The following is a 20,007-nucleotide window of genomic DNA, read 5'->3' on the forward strand; positions in this document are numbered from 1 at the left end:
GGTAGAGGCCTACCGTCCACGTCATATGACGTTTCAATTTTTCGCGGGCATGTTTGAACTTAGTAGCGCGCCGTTGGACTCAGAGTATTGTCCCAGCATGGCTGGTGCATGGGATAATGCTGGCTGGCCGGGGGGGTGGGAGGGCAGCCCAGCAGTGAGGAGGGCTGCGGTGGAGGGTGGTGGGAGGCCGGCGTAGGGAGAATGTGGCCTTGGAACCAGCTGATACTGGTTCAGGGTAGGGGTAGGGGTTGGGAGGGGTGGGATGGGGTGGGGTAGGGTGGTGGGGAGGGCTACTAGGGGGCCCTGAGGGGTGTGGGGGAGAGTGTATGGGTGCCTGAGTACATTTGTACTGACCACAGACAGACTTGTCAAGAATTATTAAAAACAGTGAAATAATGTGTAAACAGTGTGTAAATAACATGGAATAAATAAATAAACATAAATTTGTTAGAAAATAAGTATCATGGAAAACATAAAATAAGCCAACCTTTATTAGTTACTTTCTTGTGTTTTTTTGATATTTTAGGTGTAATATTGTGTTCATACGGCATTGTGAATTAGTGAAAGAAACAAATACACACTCAACACTTATTCTGGCACGAGGTAATCATCCCTCTTCCCTCCACCAATACCGCCAACACACCACCGCAACCTTGAACATGCTCAGCCCAGCTGCCACACACCAGCTTCCTCACACCACACCACCACCTCCAAATTGCCAAAAAAGAATAAGTAGGTGCTTTTTATGTGTTTTTTGTCATTTGTGATTGATTTGTAATGAAAAAAAACAAAAATATTGGGGGGAAAATTGATTTTCCTGAAAATAACCCGGTTCTGGGACATGGATAAGTCTACCCATGCCGATGCCAAGGGGTTAAGCTGTTTTCACGACCATTCCAGTACTGTACTGTACTATACATTCATTACAATAATCAAATGGTATTATATATATAATAATACTGTACTGTACACTGATAAACATGACTTTTATTTACCTTATTGTGATGAACATAGCTGAAGTGGTCAGGCAGTCTGGACTGTTTCTGGTTTTATCGGACTTTTTCCGATATATAAGAATTTAGTTTTATTGTACAGTACTTAACCTCTAAAAGATGGGTGTCCGTATATGGTACTAGGGCCAAAAAGATGGGTGTCTGCATATGTGGTCACACCCCCCTACCCCCCAAAACTCACCCCACTCCCCTACCACCACACCCACACACCACCCCCACCCACCCTCACTCTCACCCCCCTCCCCAATCCCCCCACCATTCCCCCACAACCCCCACTTCCCACCCAAACCCCCCCCCACCCACCGACTCCACCCATCGCCACCAAGCCCCCCCACTGCCCCCCAAACCCTCCCATCATCCCCTACCACCCCTAACCTCCACCCTCTCACCACCTCCCAACTCCTCCCACCATCCCCAAGCCCCCCCACTGCCCCCAACCCCCATCACCCCTTCCACCCCTAACCCCCACCCTCTCACCACCCCCATCCTCCCCACTGCCTACCATAACACCCCTTACCCCCACCACCCCCAAACCCCTACCCTACACCATCACCCCCCACCCCCCACACTGCCCACCCCCCACCCCCCAAACTCCTCACACCCCCAAACCCCCACTGTCACCCCCATCCCCCTCCCCACTCCACTTCCCCCCATCCATCTCCCCCCATCCCCATCATACCCCCCACACACCCCCACACCCCCCCACACCCCCACACACCACCACCACCACCACCACCCACAAACCCCCCACCATCTTTTAAGGGTTAAATAACTTCCAATACATTATTAATTTATGCATGTCCAGAATACTGAAAATAATGCAAACAAAATCTGCCAGTCTGACCTTTACCAATTCATTCATATCAAAAATATTTAATTTACTGTACAGTACTCCTTAACTCTGAAAATGTAACAACATAACTTACAAATAATGAACAAGCACAAATTTACTGTATAAAGCAACACTATTCAATCTATGAACACATTGTACTGTTTCATAACTATTTTCATTATCACTGAAATATAAAAAATAATGAAATTCACTATCTATCTATTTATCTATCTTTTGCCTGACACCTCCATCCCATAAGGGTTAGCCATAAACAAATTGCCTCCATGTGGCCCTGTCCCCTGCCATTTCACTGCCCTCCCCCTAACTCACACACACCCTCTCTCACATACTTCTCCACTCCATCCCTCCATCTCATCCTCAGCTGTCTCCTCCCTCTCCCACCCTCCACTTCACTCACATACACTCTCCTTGTTAGTCTCTTGCTTTCCATCCTTTCCACATGGCCAAACCACCTCAGTGTCTTTCTCCTAATGCTTTCTGTAACATCTACATCCACACCACAATGCTCCTTCACTTCCTTATTTGTCAGTCTGTCTCTCCATGTAACTCCACATGCTCCTTTCAAATAACTAATTTCCACTGCTCTCACTCTTGACTTGTGTCCTTCCAGCAAGATCCAAGCTTCACCTCCAATCTTCAGAACTCTTATCACAACACTATCATGCAGTGACTTCTTTACCTCTATGCTCACTTCCCTATTTCTTATCACTGCTTTCAAAGAACCAGCAACCTTTCTTCCTTGTTGTACACTTTCAAGCACTTCATCCTCCAAACTTCCATCCTTACTCATCACACTACTCAAGGACTTAAATGCACTCACATTTTCCATTTCCTCACTATCCAACCTCCCTGTACATTCAGTGACTTCATTTCTCTCAAAAACCATAACGTTACTCTTCCCTACATTCACCTTTATTTGTTTCCTACACACTCTGCCAAAACTTATTCACCATGCCTTGCAGTTCCCCTATGTCTTCACTTAACAATACAGTATAATCTGCAAACAACACTGCAGGAAGTTCCCAAATGCTGCCCTCTCTCATTAGGGCCACTCCAACATCCACTGCTCTACATTGTATCTCTTCTCTAACCCCATCCATATACTGTACACACTGAACAACCATGGAGACACGACACATCCCTGTTTCAGTCCAAAATTCACAATACATATAGTTAAACCAAATTCAGACTTACTCTCATCAACATGTGTCCTGTTCTCAACGTGGCCCTCTATATCTTTGCTGAACCATTCATTGAACCAGAGGTGTGAGTCAAAAAGTGAAGGCATGATGAAGTGCAGCAGTGCCCAAAGCTCTGCCATGCTGTTCTGGATGGGAGTCCCTGACAGTAGCAACCGGTTACGGCAACTGAACCCCAACAGCAATTTCCATCTCTGGCTGTTTAAGATTTTGAAAAGAAATTAATTATAATAATAAATAATAATAATAATGCAGTGCTGCTCTCGGGTGTCTGCCCTTTCCTCTCCATCCTTCTTTCCTTCCATTCTCTTCTGTCTTTCTTTCCTTCATTCTATCCACTTCCTTCAGCCTGTGGGTGACTCTACACTGAGTGACAAGCCAAATGGTTTCCTGTGCACCAGGAAACCATTTACTATGCTGGGTGGTAACCATATAACCAAATTTCGGCGCCTGGTGGTTTAGTGGGTAATTATTGCACTCCAATCGGATTGAGCCAGTGAAGGTTTATATCCAAGGGGTGGTCAGGGTTGATTGCTCATGTAATGCCACTCAGGGATGAGTGAGGCTGGTCACTCTCATCTTAAATGTCAGGACCAACTGCCTAGCCCCAGGCTTCTATGCTCCTCATGGGGCAATGTAGGATTGGATGATGGATGAATGGATGGATGGATAATAACAAAAATGATAACCATGCAAAAAGTGATAAAAACTGCTTATGGATCCAGGTCACACATCCAGATATGTGGAACAATACCAACAATGTTAGGAGGCATTAACATTACACCTGTAAACAGTGACTGAGAAGACATGATATTATCAAAATATTTAGTGAGGATGGAACAGGGTAACTTCTGACATAGTGAATGTGTAGATCAGTTTGGAGCAATGAGTAACCTGGTGTAATAAGCATGTGAATATCTTATATTCATGTACAGCTGGGGTTAATATTTCACTGACAATCTCTTAAAACTGCATTAAAAAAATAAATAAATAAAAATAACGTCAAGACTTCAGTATTGCAAAGGCACAAACAGTAGTGTAGCCACCAGGGGGGCATAAAAATTGCTGACCCCCCCCCTCAACTCAGCCCACAATTTTGTGATTTTGGTGCACTGTATCCAGAACTGACCACACAAGAACCAAAATATTAACATGGATGAGTCTGTTAACAATTTTTTCGGTATAACACAATATGAGGTGCTAACCTGAAAGAAAAATTACTAACCCTAACTTCTAGTTTCCACTGTTTCATTTGAACTATTGTAGTTCCCTTGGGCATGTATATGGCAATCCCAAATGTTTTTCAAAGATCCATGCATCCCTGGAAGTTCTCAAGTGTGTGTTGAGCACCTCCTCCGGTCCTGCCTGGATCTCCTCAATCATGTCAAAATGACACCCTTTCAGCCGGAATTTCATTTTGGAGAACAGGAAAAAGTTGCAGGGGGCGAGATCAGGCGAACAGGGGAAACGGGGAATGACTGTTATGCTCCTGCAAGCCAGGAACTGCCTAACAACAAATCATGTGAGGGCAGATGCATTATCATGGTGGAGAACCCAGTCGTCGTTCTTTCACTTTAAGATTTCCAGAGATGCATGGAATCATGGAAAAACCACTGGAATTGCTGTATGCTGGCCCAAGGGGACTACTTCAAAGGAGAGGGCAGAAACTAGAAATTAGGGCTAGTAATTTCTCTCTGATGGTCAAATTCCCCAAAATTTTGGGTAGCACCTCGTTTTAGAAGAATTAACTATTCAGACATGTACCAGAAAAAGATATATAAATCTTCTTTATTTTCTGTACAATGCAGACTGCTTAACTGTAACAATCATGGTACATATTACTGTGAAGTATTCTCTGTTCAGTGCAGGCTATATTGAATTAATGCAATTTAACAGTTTTCATCAGTACAGAATTGGAAACCTGGGAATTTATTAATTACATAATGATAATTCTGAGTGAGCAAAAAAATACTACATATTTTCTTTAATTCATAAAATATGCCTTGCAGTATGACTGTATCTAGTCTTTTAACAGCATTTACATTCATCCATCCACCAATCATCCAATCCTATGTTGCCCCATGAGAAGCACAGGAGCCTGGGACTAGGCAAATTTGTCATGACATTTAAAATGAGTGACCAGCTTCACTCATCCCTGAGTGGCATTATGTGAGCAATAAACCCCAACCATCCCTTGATCATAAACCTGCACTGGATCAATCTGATTGGAGCACCTTAATTACTCACTAAACCACCAGGTGCCATAATTTGGTAATATCATTATCCCCCAGTGTAGTAAATGGTTTCCTGGTGTACAGGAAGCCATTTGGCTTGTCATTCAGTGTAGAGTCACCTATAGGTGGAAGGAAGAGGAAAGAATAAAGGAAAGAATGACAGAAGAATATACATATTTTTTTTATTTCAAAGGATTTCAGACATGCTGTATAATCTAATACCAATAATAATCATAATAGTATTTGTTATAAAGTGTGGTCAATGAGGGTGCCCATCATCCACTCACTTAGTATAGTGATATTCTATTTCAGGGTAACTCTACACTGAGAGACAAGCCAAATGATTTCCTGTAAACCAGGAAATCATCTAATATGCTGGGTGGTAATCTTATAACCAACCAACACATGTTCCCTACATGTCAACAGATGGGTTGGCGGAGAGTTAGTGCCCCTCCCTGGAAAGCAGCTAACTAAATATACAAACGAAATTCCTTGGACCAGGACGGACCAACAGGTGACGACCATGGACCGGACAAAGGACATGGTACAGATTGTACTGTGGAATGTAAGGAGAGCGAATGATGAGGTAAAAGAGGGTGAGATTGTCCAGGTTCTTAAGGGTGCAAAAGTAGCCATATGTGGACTGACTAGGACTAACAGAGAGATGACAGTGTAAAAGAGTGGGAATATGGATGGGGTATATGCGCAGAAGGTGAGAATGTAAGGGCAAAAAAGGGTGTATGTACTGTATTGTTGTCTGCAAGATATGGAAGGAGAATATAAGAGAGTATATGGATCAGTTGGTACAAGGACTGCGTGGGTAAGATTGAAAGTTGGACTACACATGTGGGTAACTATGTGTGCATATGCGCCAACGCAAGATTGTGCAAGCAGAGTGAACGACTAGTCCTGGGTAAATGTGGAAGCATGCATGGAAAAGATTGAGAGGAATGTGAGAGTGCTTTTGACTGGAAATATGAATGGAAAAGTAGGGAATGTGCAGGTGGATGAGGCAGTTGGTGAGTAGGGTGTGCCTGCAGAAAAGGATAAGAATGACAGAGCTTTAGTGGCCATTTGTGTAGGGAGAGGGTTAGTGATAGCCAATACCCTCTTTAAGCACAAAAGGATTCACAGGTACAGTATACGTGGCAAGTTGATCACAAGGGTGGGTGGTGAACTGAACGAACAAAAGGCAATGATTAATTATGTGTGTGTGGCTGACAGAACGAGAAGGTATGTAACGGTCACAAGAGCATGCAGAGGTTGGGGTGTGGACTTTTTGACCACCACTATGTGGTGGTGAAAGTCAAGGTACAAATGCAATGGATGAACAGGAGGTGGGAAGGAAAGGAAGCAGAAGTCCATAGAAGGAGGGCAGAAAGGTTGTAAGAGGATGGAAAAAAGGCAGAATACAAGACAGAAGTGGAGGAGCAATTGGGTAAATATGATTTGGAGCAGATGGGGGTGGTAGGTGTGTTTAAGATATTCACAGAAAATATCTCTCCAGCATGGGAGGTGGTGTGTGGGGTGAAGAGAAGACAAAAGGAGGTTCAAGGAACAGCATGGTGGAATGAAGAAGTGAAACAAGCTGTGGCACAAAAGATGAAAGCGTATAATGAGCGGATGGGAAGCAGAGGTATAAAGGAAATTCTGAGACAGAAGAGAGAGTTATACGTAGAAAGGAGAGAGAGGTGAAAAGATTAGTGAGGGTAAGAATAGAGTTGATGAGGAATTTGGAAGGAATCTGAGTGTAAAGTGGAGAGAATGTAAGAAAACGTCCTGGAAAGAGGTAAAGACAGTTAGACAGGGTAATAAAGAAGTTAGCAGGGGAGTGAGAAATAAAATGACAGATTGATAATGGACAAGGATGAAAATGTGAGCAGATGGAGAGAACACTTTAAGGAACTATTAAACATAAAGAATGAAAGTAATGCGAGTATAAGTGGCTGGGGAATGGCTGGGAGGAGGGAGATGAGAAGGAAAGAGATAAGTTGGATGGAAGTAGTGGAAGCAATGAAGAAAGTCAAAATGGGGAAAGACCCAGGAATGGATGGAGTGTGTGGTGATATGATGAAGCATGGGGGAGAGATAGTAGTAGAATAGATATGGAAGATGTGCAGATTGGCCTGGAAGGCAGAGTCCTGGTGGACTGGAAGTAAGGTATAATTATTTCCCTGTACAAAGGAAAAGGGGAAAAAGAAATGTGTGGTAATCATAGGGGCATTTGTCTTCTGGGTGTAACAGGAAATGTATATGGCAGGATACTTATTGACTGTGTTAGGGAAATAACGGCAGAATTAGTTGGAGAACAGGGAGGTTAAAGGAAGGGAAGAGATTGTGTGGATCAGATAGTCATCCTTTGATCTTTAGTGGAAAAGTTTCTAAAGAAGGGGAAAAAAGCTGTATGTGGCCTTTATGAATTTATGGAAAACTTACAACAGAGTGGATAGACAGGGAATGTGGAAAATATTATGAATATATGGAGTAAATGGGATGCTGTTGAATGCTGTGAACATTATGTATAAGGATGTTAAGGCTGCAGTGAATGTGGACAGTGATCTGAGTGAATTTTTCTATCTGAATGCATTACTGAAACAGGGATGTGTCATGTTCCCATGTCTGTTCAATCTGTATATGGATAGGGTTATAAAAGAGATACAAGATAGGGCACTGGGTGTTGGAGCAGCCCTAATCAGACATGGCAGTGTTTGGAAAGGTCCTGTACCATTGTTTCCAGATGATACTGTATTGTTAAGTGAAGACAAAAGGGAACTGCAAGGCCTGGTGAATGGGTTTCTGAGAATGTGTAAGAAATGGAATCTAAAGGTGAATGTAGGGAAGAGTGAAGTTATGGTCTTTGAGAGAAATGAAGTCACTGAATGTACAGTGAAGTTGGATGATGAGGAAATGGAAAATATGAGAGCATTTAAATACTTTAGTAGTGTGATAGTGTGATGAGTAAGGATGGAAATCTGGAGGATAAAGAGCTTGAAAGGGTACAACAGGGAAGAAGCTGTTCTTTGAAAGCAGTGGTAAGAAATATGGAAGTGTGCATGATGGGGAAAAAAAAAAAGGTGTGCTGCAAGATAGGATTGTGATCCCTACTCTAAGGTATGGAAGTGAAACTTGGACCCTGTTGGAAGGACACAAGTCAAGAGTGAGGACAGTGGAAATGAATTATCTGAGAGGAGCATGTGGAGTTACATGAAGTGACAGACTGACAAATGAGGATGTGATGGCACATTGTGGTGTGGATGCGGATGTGACAGAATGCATTAGAAGAAAACTGAGGTGGTCTGGCCATGTGGAAAGGATGGAGAGCGTGAGACTAACAAGGAGAATTTTATATGTGAGAGGTGGGGGGTGGAAAAGGGAGGAGGTGGCTGAGGATGAGATGGAGGGATGGAGTGAAGAGGCATATGGTAGAGGGAGGTGTGAGCTGGGGGAGGGCTGTGTCATGGCAGGGGATATGGTGACATGGAGGCGATTTGTTTGTGGTCACCCCTTTCAGGATTAAGGCGTCTGGTAATAGATAGGTAGATAGACCAAGTGCTGTTATAATTTTGAGAAGTGTCCTGTGAGAGTTTGGTGGACAGTAGTAGTAGTAGTAGTAGTAGTACTAGTAGCAGTAAGTAGTAGTAGTAGTACAGTAGTAGTAGTAGTACAGTAGTAGTAGTAGTACAGTAGTAGTAGTAGTACAGTAGTAGTAGTAGTAGTAGCTGTAGTAGTAGTAGTAGTAGTAGTAGTAGTAGGGGTAGTAGTATAGAAGTAGTAGAAGGGTTGTAATAATAGTAGCAGTATACCAGTAGCCACAGAGACAAACAGACAAACAGACACAGACACACACCAGACAGAGCCAGAGCAAACAGACATGTCTCAACCGCCTCTGCAAACCTTAAGTAGTTTTCAGGAATTATGTTTGTCCTGTCTCCTGTAGTATTCTCTAAAGTTTAAAGTATTGTTTGCTAATATTGTTTGTCAAAATGTAAAGAGCCATTGTCAGTAAATATTTGTGTTTACATGAATATCCATAGGAATCTAGGTACCAGCTCTTACTGTAACCATCAAACATGGCCAACAATGTAAACACCGAGAGATTTCAAGGATTTGACAGTGAAACAAGTGTGATGGATTTAATTAAAACGTTGATTGTGAGAATTAGCAAACTAGAAAGTGGAAGATCGAATATCAAGAAATATGCCTGAAATGATGGAAAACACTATACAAAGTCTGATAAAGGCCAATGAAATGGCAAACCAGGAGACTGAGAACCTGAAATGAGAAAATATTGAATTAAAGAGAAAATTAGAAGAGAGTAGTAACAAAACAGAGAAAGTGAGTAGTGTGTTTGAAAAGCAAAGGGCAAAGTGGGCATATGTGGATAAAGAACAGAAAGAAATGGTCAGATTAAAGAAAATCATTCTGGATGAAAGAGAAATGAACAAGAAAATAATGGAAGAAAATGTAATGAAAATATTGAAGAAGGAAGAGATAATAGTGAGAGAAACTGTAGAAATGAACAGATGTAAGGTAATATTTGGAAAGAGGCAGGAGGAAGAAAAGGTTAAATCTGTGGGACTCACGAGAGACTTGAATCAAGTTATAAAAATACTGGGTAAGATCGATCCAGATGGAAGCAAGTGGGAAAAAGGAACGGAGGAAGTACAGAAGACAGGGCAGTATAAGAAAGGGGATGCAAGACCAATAAGAGTCATGTTGTCATCAGAAAATGTAGTAAATGACATACTTAAAGTGACCTGGAAACTAAGTAAAGAGGAAGGGGTGGAAAATATTAGAATAAGAAAAGATCTGAATGAAGATGAAAGATAAATTTTAAAATCTTTGAAGGAACAAGTAAAGGAAAAAAAAAAATGACTGGAGGGCAGTGGAAGAATGTAAAAAATTTTTTCAGAGAGTGATGGATATGAAAGTCAGGAAGTGGTATGTGAGGAACTAGAAGTGAAGGAAACAAGAGGGATGGTTGTGGATACGAAAGAGAAGAATGAGTAAAGATAAAACTGGGGTAGTAAATCTGAAAACCACGTATAGTAATGTAGATGGATTATTATCTAAGAAAGGGGAAACTGGAGACTATCTAAATGAAAGGAAACCCGAAACTGTTTGCTTGGTGGTAACTAAATAGCCTCGAGATGTTGATACAAAATTATTTGAAAGGAACAATTATATTATTTGGAGGATGGACAGCGAAAGCAAATTTGGGGGAGGAGTGATGATTCTGATCCGTACTGGCTTAACCCTTTGAGATTTTCAGTTCTCTGCCGATTGTGTCTGTGCCAGATTCAGCTGGGTGCACATAGAGCGCGCCATCGCGCAGTGATATCTGTACTTAATTGGCCACTGTACACTAACTTTTTACGGTAGACTAATGAATTGGTGCCATTTTAAAGCTGAATAGTTGCTCTTTATTGCAGTATGGTTGTAAAAGGTAAATTCGATAGCTAAAAGGCCAACAGGACAAGTAGAGGTTAGCTGAAAAGGAATAACCGCACACCCTTCCATAGAAAAATATTTGTGAAAAAAAAAAGTATTAGAGTTAACATGAAATTTGATAGTACATGTCAATCTACAGTAAATTTCCTTTTTATTGATATATAGGTTATGGCAATTTATGATAGCTTTCACCGAGAAAAGCGAAAGCTCTTGCTGTCACGCTGGCAAATGTCCATGCTGGTAATACTGACTTTATTCTTGGTAAAAACCTATTTATAATGCATGTCTATCTAATGTACTCATCACTGTAAAAACAAATACTTGGAAAAGGATAAACAGGATACTGTATGTGGAACACATGAAAAAAAAAAAAAAATTGTTTCATATGAGTCGAAGCTGAGTCATCAGAATCTCAAAAGTTGGATTTATGATGAATTGTTGGAATCTCAAAGGGTTAAGAACAAAAAATATAGAAACTGAAAATACCACGACTGAACTTTTGGGAATGGAAATAGAGGACCGTTATGTAGAAAAAAATAGATGTACTGTAATAATATTGTATATGCCCCCCCCAAACTAGGGCATGGACAAAAGAAGAATATGAATCATATATAAACCTAAGGATGTTACCTGAATGAAGAAATAGAATAATCATGGGAGATTTTAACTGTAGAGAAGTTGACTGGGAAAAATGGATGCTGGGAACAATGAGGACTCAAGGGGAAATAAACTGATGGAACTGGTGATGGAAATCATGGTAACTCAATTCTATCTATCTATCTATTGCCAGATGCCACAATCCCGTAAGGGGTGGCCATTTGACTTTGAGTTATTTGTTTTATGGGGAGGGGCACTAATCCTCCACCAACCCACTTGTTGACACGTAGGGAGCACATATGGTTTGGTTATATGGTTACCACCCAGCATAGTAAATGGTTTCTTGGCTTACAGGAAACCATTTGGCTTGTCACTCAATGTAAAGCCACCTGTAAAGGAAAGAAAAGTAACTTAATTAATTAAAGGAAATACAAAAATTAGAGACGACAAACTCTCAAGGCTCGATTTGGTATTCATAAAGGACCCAAACGATGTGAAGAACATAACCTACCAATGCCCCTTTGGTAAAAGTGATCATCTGGTTACTGAGATGGAAGTGGTGGGAGTCAGGAAAGAAGAAAGACACGAAAAACACAGAGAAAATACATATGATTATGGGAAGGCAGACACTGCTTCCCTGAGGAACTTTTCCAATATGCAGACTGGAGTAAAATGAATGCAACCACAAATGCTGATGAGAAATATGAATTTTTGTGAAGTATATAAAACAGGAGTTAGTAAATATGTTCCAAAATTCTCCAAAACAATACAATGGAAGAAAGAATGGTTTAACAATAGGCGTAAAATGGCACTTAAGACAAAAAAAAAAAAAAAAGCATGGAATAAGGTGAAAAAAAACTATAGTGAAAGGGCTTGGGAGGAATACAAGCAGGCACAAAATAAATATGTAAGGGTGATGAGAGAGGAAGAAATGAAATATGAAAAAGATATTGTAACTACAGTAAATGTAAAAAAGAACCTACACTACTTTAAAGGTTTGTAAATGGTAAAATGAAAGTTAAGAACAGCACAATACAACTGAGGGATGGAGATGCAATTTACAAAGGAAAAGAAGAATTGTGCAAAATAATGAACAAGCTACAGTCAGTCTATGTGTTGGAAGAGGAATTTAGGGAAACTGAAATGGAACACAGGATGAAAGGAATGGCTAAATTCCAGTTGACATGAATGAGGTGTGCTACAGCTGATGAGGGACTTGGATGTGAGGAAAGCAATGGGACCAGACAGTGTAGCTGGATGGATCCTGAAGGAATGTGCTGACCAGTCAATGTGGCCTGTTTATGTCATCATTAGGAGCTCTCTAGAAAATGGACAGTTACGGTACCTTAATACTGGAAAACAGCAAATACTGTGCCAATCTTCAAGGGAGGAGACAGGGATGATCCACTCAATTTCAGACCTGTATCATTTACTACTGTTGTTTGTAGAAAATGAAGTGATAACACCACAGCAATTTGGCTTTAGGGAAGGAAGATCTTGTGTTACTAACCTGTTAAGTTTCTATAGCAAGGTAATAGATGTCATACAAGAGAGAGAGGAGTGGGTAGATTGTGTCTATCTTTATCTCAAGAAAGACTGCTGTGGAAGTTGAAGACCTTTGGAGACGTGCATGGGAAACTATTAAAGTAGATGGTTGACTGCTCATGTAATGCCACTCAGGGATGAGTAAGGTTGATCACTCTCATCTTAAATGTCGGGACCAACAGCCTAGCCCCGGGCTCCTACACTCCTCATGGGGCAATGTAGGATTGGTTGATGGATGGATGGATGGATGGAAGTTTATCTGATAGGAAGGCAGATGAGAATGGTTATAAGAGACAAGGTTTCACAATGGAAAAATGTGACCAGTGGAGTACTCCACGGCTCTAGCTTAGCTCCAATAATGTTTCTGATATATACAAATGATTTGCCAGAAGGTTTAAAGATTTACATAAGTGTGCTTGCAGATGGTGGTAAAATCATGAAACACATTAAATGAACTGATGGTTGCAAAAAACTGAGAGAGGACTTGGACAAACTCCACAGCTGGAGCCAGACTTAGAAAACTTATTTCAGTGCCAAGAAGTGTCATGTATTAGAAATGGGAGTGAGTGAAATAAGACTGCATTGGACATATAAAACGGGCAATGAGATAATTAGTAAAAGAAATGATGAGAAGGACTTGGGAGTGATCATTCAGGATGACTTGCCACCATTAACACAAGTGACTTTTATTTATATGAACGAGGAAATGCTGTGGGAGCTGATAGTGACCACAATAAGACCAAGACTAGAGTACGTGGTTGTGGTATGGCACCTTATTTGAAGAGCATAGTGATAAACTGGACAGGGTTCAACAGATGGCTACAAGGATGATACCATGCTTAAAGGAACCGACCTACAAGGAGAGATTGGAAAAAGTGAAGTTACCAATACTGCGTGAGACAGGAAAAAGGTGACTTGATCACGATCTTTAGAAATGTAAGAGAACTGGAAAGGGTGGATAGAGGGGATCTTTTTGTGTTGGATAATGGAAGAATACGAGGTCATGACTTCAATTTCACGAAAGTGGATGTCTTAATGATCTTAAAAAGATTCAGTTTCCCAAACAGAAGCATAGGTATTTGGAATGACTTAGGTGAGGAGGTGGTACAGGCAAAAAACATTCATGTTTAAAACTAGACTAGATAAGTGTAGATACGGAGACAGGACAACACAAGCTTCGCTCAATTCCTGTATACTACAAACAGGTAAACACACACACACACACAGTGCTTCCCCCCCCCTCCCCCTTCGCCAGACGACTAGCTACATCACTGAGTGAAAAATGTCTAGTGATGGCAGTACAGCGGTATTAACCCTTAAACCGCGGGCTTGTTTTGCTTTGACCTGCGGCTCCCGCAAGCATATTTGTGCTCTGACAGACTCCCTAAAAATATTTGCCAAAAATCAGTTATTAGTCCTAGAATATTAAAATCACATATGCTTATGGCACATACCTTCAGCTTTCTCCTTGGGTGTTTGTTGAGCCTTCGTTGAGTACCGTAGGACTTGTGGAGACCTCTTAAGTTGGGTAACGAAGTCTCCACTTTACACTTCCCGACAACTCGTAATATGATTACCACAGCCTGATATTATCACTAGAAACACTATTCTATGATTCTCAAATAGTTTGGAATCCATACTCCAAAAAAAAAAAAAAACACTGTGAAAGCAATGAAAATTATGAGGGAGTATGGCCATCCCAATTCCCACCGTTCGCCGCTGGTGTTGTCTATTATTCATAATAACACTCACAGTTTATATTTCTGTTACTATATAACACTTATATATATCTACAGTCTTTATGCATAAGTTTCCTTCAGTAATAGTAGTTTATTGTCACTGAAGGGATTCAATTTCTTTCAGTAAAAAACGTAGCATTCACTTTCTCGTCCTGTATACCAGCACTGAGAGTGAATGTCACTTTCACCTTCACTCTCATAACTCATAGTATTCATACATGCTAGAGTGAAACTTTCACTTTCATTACTCCTAGTATATATACTCGTATTCTTATAATACTACTCATTTACAATTCTATTTACGTTCTCTATTTTATTTACATTATTTACATTTCTATTTTATTTACACTGTGTTATGCACTGGCACTTGAAGTAACTTATACAACTATTTTCCACCGTTCACTTATATTTACATTCATTGCTTTCACTTCCTGTTTACACATTATTTACAATTCCACTTGCACTGTTTTACTCAATAGAGAGATCGCAGTCACTCTCTATCAATTGTCAGCCCTTTACCTCTTTCCACACGAGGTTTAGTAGGGGTAAAGGTCACAGGGCCCTTTGCATGGGGCTAAAAAGCGGCAGAAGTTAGCAGGAGCGAATCAGACGTACTTTCACCTTGAAAGACGACAGTGAACTGATAGTGGTGGCCTCCTGCCGCCTGGCTAGGGTGAGTGCAATACTGCCAAATTCAGCCTTGTGAGACCTGCTAATATAGAGCAATGAAATGACTGGCAGGAAACCAAGACAATATATAATAAATTAGGTAGTTCCAGGTGAATGTAAATATCACTTAGGCTTCTCCCTTCCCTCCTTATATGTATATTTATTACGAAAATAGATTATACAGCATATTTCAAGGGGAAATAAACAGCGAAAATTAGCGAACAAGTGAACGTGAGGTGGTCAAGTGATAATTAGCCAATTCCAGGTGTATGGCACTATCACTTACCTTATTTCTTTTTTGTATATATTATTTGGTATAAGAATAGGGCATAGGGCTTATTTCAATGGATGAAATCAGTGGAAAATTCCAGGGAAGATTTACTTGGCGTAGAATACAGTGTGGTGGCCTGCAATAATTAGGTAGTTCCAGGTGAATGTAAATATCACTTAGGCTTCTTCCTTCCTTTCTTATATATATTTTTATTATGAAAATAGATTATACAGCATATTTCCAGGGGATATAAACAGCGAAAATTAGCGAACGAGTGCATGTGAGGTGTTGTCAGGTGATAATCAGCCAATTCTAGGTGTATGGCACTCTCACTTACCTTATTTCTTTCTTGTATATATTATTTGGTATAAGAATAGGGCATAGGGCTTATTTCAATGGATGAAATCAGTGAAAAATTTCAGAGAAGATTTACTCAGCGTAGCGCGGCCGGGCAGGCGAGAGGATAGGGTAATGGAGGGGAGGTAGGGAGGGGAGTCAAGAACGGGGAGAAATGGCTAAATTGTCAACAATGGATGGGAGTACAGATGAGATTAGGAGTGCTGACTAGTGTTGGACATTGGCAGTACTGATAGATGATACAAGCCACCACTTGAAAGCCCGGGCGAATTCAAAATAACACAGAATCACAAAAGTGACGCCCCGCGGTATGATCCCTTGCTCCCAAGAGTCACGAAAGTGACGCCCCGCAGTTAAAGGGTTAAAGAGTGGTTGTGGGTATTGCTCATGTAATGCCACTCAGGGATGAGTGAGGCTGGTCCTTCTCATCTTAAATGTCATGACCAACTTGCCTGGCCCCAGACTCCTTTGCTCCTCATGAGGCAACATAGGATTGGATGATGGATGGATGGATGGATGTTCTGGTATTCTGAAATGAATAGATCTTGATGATGGTTCTCCTTTGTTCAATATTATCTGGACCAAGGCTGATGCATGCAATCATGTTGGAGCCTTTATAAACAAAATCAAACAAAACAGAAGGATAACATTTTGCAGGCTTCTAGCTCTTGGTTCTTTCTCCATCAAATCATCATCTGGACCTCCTTTCCCACCTTAGGGCAGGGTTAGGAGTAGCAATATCCAGACAGCCCACATTTGCCTAGTCCAACAGGCCACGCTTCCATTCACTCACCATTCAAGCCCTCGGAATCCTGGCTCCATCGGATACGCCAAAAACATTCACTATGTTCTGTAGCTTCACATAAACATATCTGACAGAGTCAATCCAGATGCTGTCACGTTAAAAAGGGGTGCCAAATAGCTGATCATGCACTTCTCCTCACAATATTCATCCAGCCAGTTCAATCTCTTATCAGTTCCTAGCCTCACCGAATTCCAAACCTCTCTTCCTCACACACTCATCCACCATATCTCTCCACCTTCTCCCTGGTCTACCTCGCCTCCTATCTCCTTCAAATTCGCTCAGATATACCTTTTTCACCGCTCATTTGTTATCCATTCACTCCACAAGACCATACCATCTCAGTACACTCTTTGATTCTGGTGTCCACAGACTTCCTCACTCCACATCTTTCACAAATCATATTATTTCATATCCTATCCACTCTCTGTATTCCACATACATTCCTCAGCAGTCCCATCTCCATTGCTCTTACTCCTGACTTTTCATTTTCATGCCACACCATAGTCGCACCATACCATCTCAGTACACTCTTTGATTCTGGTGTCCACAGACTTCCTCACTCCACATCTTTCACAAATCATATTATTTCATATCCTATCCACTCTCTGTATTCCACATACATTCCTCAGCAGTCCCATCTCCATTGCTCTTACTCCTGACTTTTCATTTTCATGCCACACCATAGTCGCACATCCATATGTTAAAGCTGGCACTAACACTTCACTGCATTAAAACAGGAAAAAGAGATGGCAAAAAAAAGAACATCTTGGTAAGTTTGATGGTGGATGATGTGGATGGCTATGGTTAAACCTACAGATCAGGGAAATTTTTACCAAAGCTGAATAAAATGGCTGGTATCACCACCCAGAATACAACACAGAGGACATACCAGGGCTGATGAAGTTACTGATTCTATCCCCCACAGCCTGGGGATATCTTAGCAAAGCTGAAGAAAATCATCTGCCATCAACCAGAATAGAAAATAAAACAAGCTCAGCATGAAGGGGTTAATAGCTGTGTATGAAAGTAAGATATGGAAGCTGAGGAAGCTTAGAAGTTAACACAGGATCAAAACAGATGGGTGAAATGTATGAAGATGCACATTACAAGAGTCTGGCATTCCTTTCTTAACCTGACAGTCATCACAATGACTATCCCAAAAATATATGTGAAGAGCACCCAGAAAAGAGCAGACATAAATAAAAAGGGCAGACAGTTTTGCTTGTAAGGTAGAACCATGATATCAAAGATTTTCATTATGTGTCAAAAACTGTGTAGCCAGTTTCGCTGGGCATGGTGTATAGTTCATTTACTTTTGTATTGTCTTTTTGTTCTGGATTAATCCTACCTAAATATATCTCTTAAGTGAGAATCAGAGTTGGAAAGACAATGGTGCTAATGATGAAAGCCTGGCTGTAGACACAGTTACATACTGGCAGCCTACAAACAGTACAATATAAAATCAATAAAAGGGAAATACATACTGCATAAAGTCTAGAAGGCACTTAAATTATATTCACATTTAAATTCTGTAGTCTATTATAATTCCATGACTGACTGACCTGTTAATGCTCTTTATTGCCTGAGCTTCATCCAGTACCATGTAGTTCCATTTGAGTCTGTTCAGAAACCTAAAATCCTGAATAACAATTTGGTATGATGTGACAACAATATGGAAAGATGCTTCATGGGAACCCAGATTACGTCCATCAAAGAATTTTCTTAAGTTCTTACGCTCCTCAGGGTTACCCCAGTATGGCACCACCTGGAAAGGTAATATGTTATTAATCAATTAGATTTGGAAAATGTGTGATGAAAAACATTTAGGTTATAGCATCAAACACCTGAGACCAACAAAGTCTGAACTACAGGCATACACCGAATTAACGATGTTATTGGTTAGGTAAAACCCCATCGTTAGGCGGGGTATCATATATCGGGGTACTTATAACACGTAATGTGATGCGTTTACCAGCCTTGGGTTTCCCCCCAAATGAAGCCCAAAATCCAACCAGATGAGCCCCAAAACAAGTTTAAAACCAATCTAAAAGGCCTAACAGCTGTCAAGGAAGATAACCTACACCTAACACCTGTAAATAACTTACTAAAACCAACAAATAAAACCTGAAAATCATCAAATATGTCTAGAAAAAATTGAGCTTAATAAACTGTACCCCAAAATGATAATGCTCACCCCACCTATGGCTAAAAACACATTAATCTAAATCTAAAAACAGTTCATTTATTAACCTAAATACACAGTTTTAGTCTAAGATATCATCAAAACTGGTAAAAAAATAGAAACCCATCATTAAACCTGGGTTTGGCCATCATTAGGTGGGGTATGGTGGTATTTCTACCTCCTTCGTTAAGCCTGGGGATCGCATCTAAGGGTATCGTATATCGAGGTATTACTGTACTATACACACACTATACAGTAAACTCTCATTTATCTGCCATCACAGTATCTGGCCCAACACAACATCTGGTCCTGCTGGTTCAGCTCTATTAAAAGTAAGAAAATAATGCAATACCTGGTGCCGAAACGGGACAAAAACCGCAGTTCTAGGCAATATCCGACACAGATGTATCAACTGTATTACTGTGCTGTATCATTATTTTATTCTATTTTATTCTTAGTTTTCATCTTTTGCTCCTGGGAAAGTTTTTAGGATAGAGGGTCGAGACAGATAGTAACACAATATCTGGCTCAACGCCAAATGTTGAGCCAATGGGGGGTAACTATGCAATATCCTATGTTTCATGTTATTTGGTGTAAGGGCTTGGTTGAAGTACAATGGATAAGGGACTGGTTGATGGTCGTGTGAGTTACATAAAGTAATAAAATGGTCGTTTGTGATCATCGGAATATCATTAATTTTTCTCTCTGGTTTAATATCTATGAAAAGAAAAAAAAAAAACAGGCAAACAAACTTAGAGATTATCGTACACCACGCGAAACATGCATCTTGCTGTAACGTCACAGTCATCTGACCGCCAGTGCTCACAACAATGTCTGGGAATCATATTCTGGTACAGGTAAGACTTCTGTGATAATCAGCTATTATTATTATGTTAGATAAGTAAGATTTAGTGTGATAGCTCTCTTACAGATGAAGTATGCTATGTTTGTGCAATAGTGAAGAGTTTTGTTGGTTTTAGAGAGCCTTGCAGTGATGGCGAACCTTGCGGCAACCAGGCACATACCTGTTGGACAACTAGGTAGCACAAAGATTACACTTGATAAAGTCATAATGAAGTGATTTACGAACTG

At 40.7% G+C, this 20,007-nt stretch overlaps 1 protein-coding gene across 1 annotated transcript in view; it reads right to left on the reverse strand.

Annotated features, from left to right (window-relative positions):
- Ino80 (chromatin-remodeling ATPase INO80) overlaps nucleotides 1-20,007 on the reverse strand; it is a 499,736-nt gene that overhangs the window by 390,305 nt on the left and 89,424 nt on the right. The window contains 2 exon segments of the mRNA XM_080278280.1: nucleotides 3,061-3,263; nucleotides 18,296-18,498. Of these exon segments, the coding sequence (XP_080134406.1) occupies nucleotides 3,061-3,263; nucleotides 18,296-18,498 (406 nt within the window).

Source organism: Coenobita brevimanus, chromosome 72 (genome assembly GCF_032717465.1).
Source record: "Coenobita brevimanus isolate Jiangsu-jjx chromosome 72, ASM3271746v2, whole genome shotgun sequence".
Taxonomy (NCBI): Eukaryota; Metazoa; Arthropoda; class Malacostraca; order Decapoda; family Coenobitidae; genus Coenobita; species Coenobita brevimanus.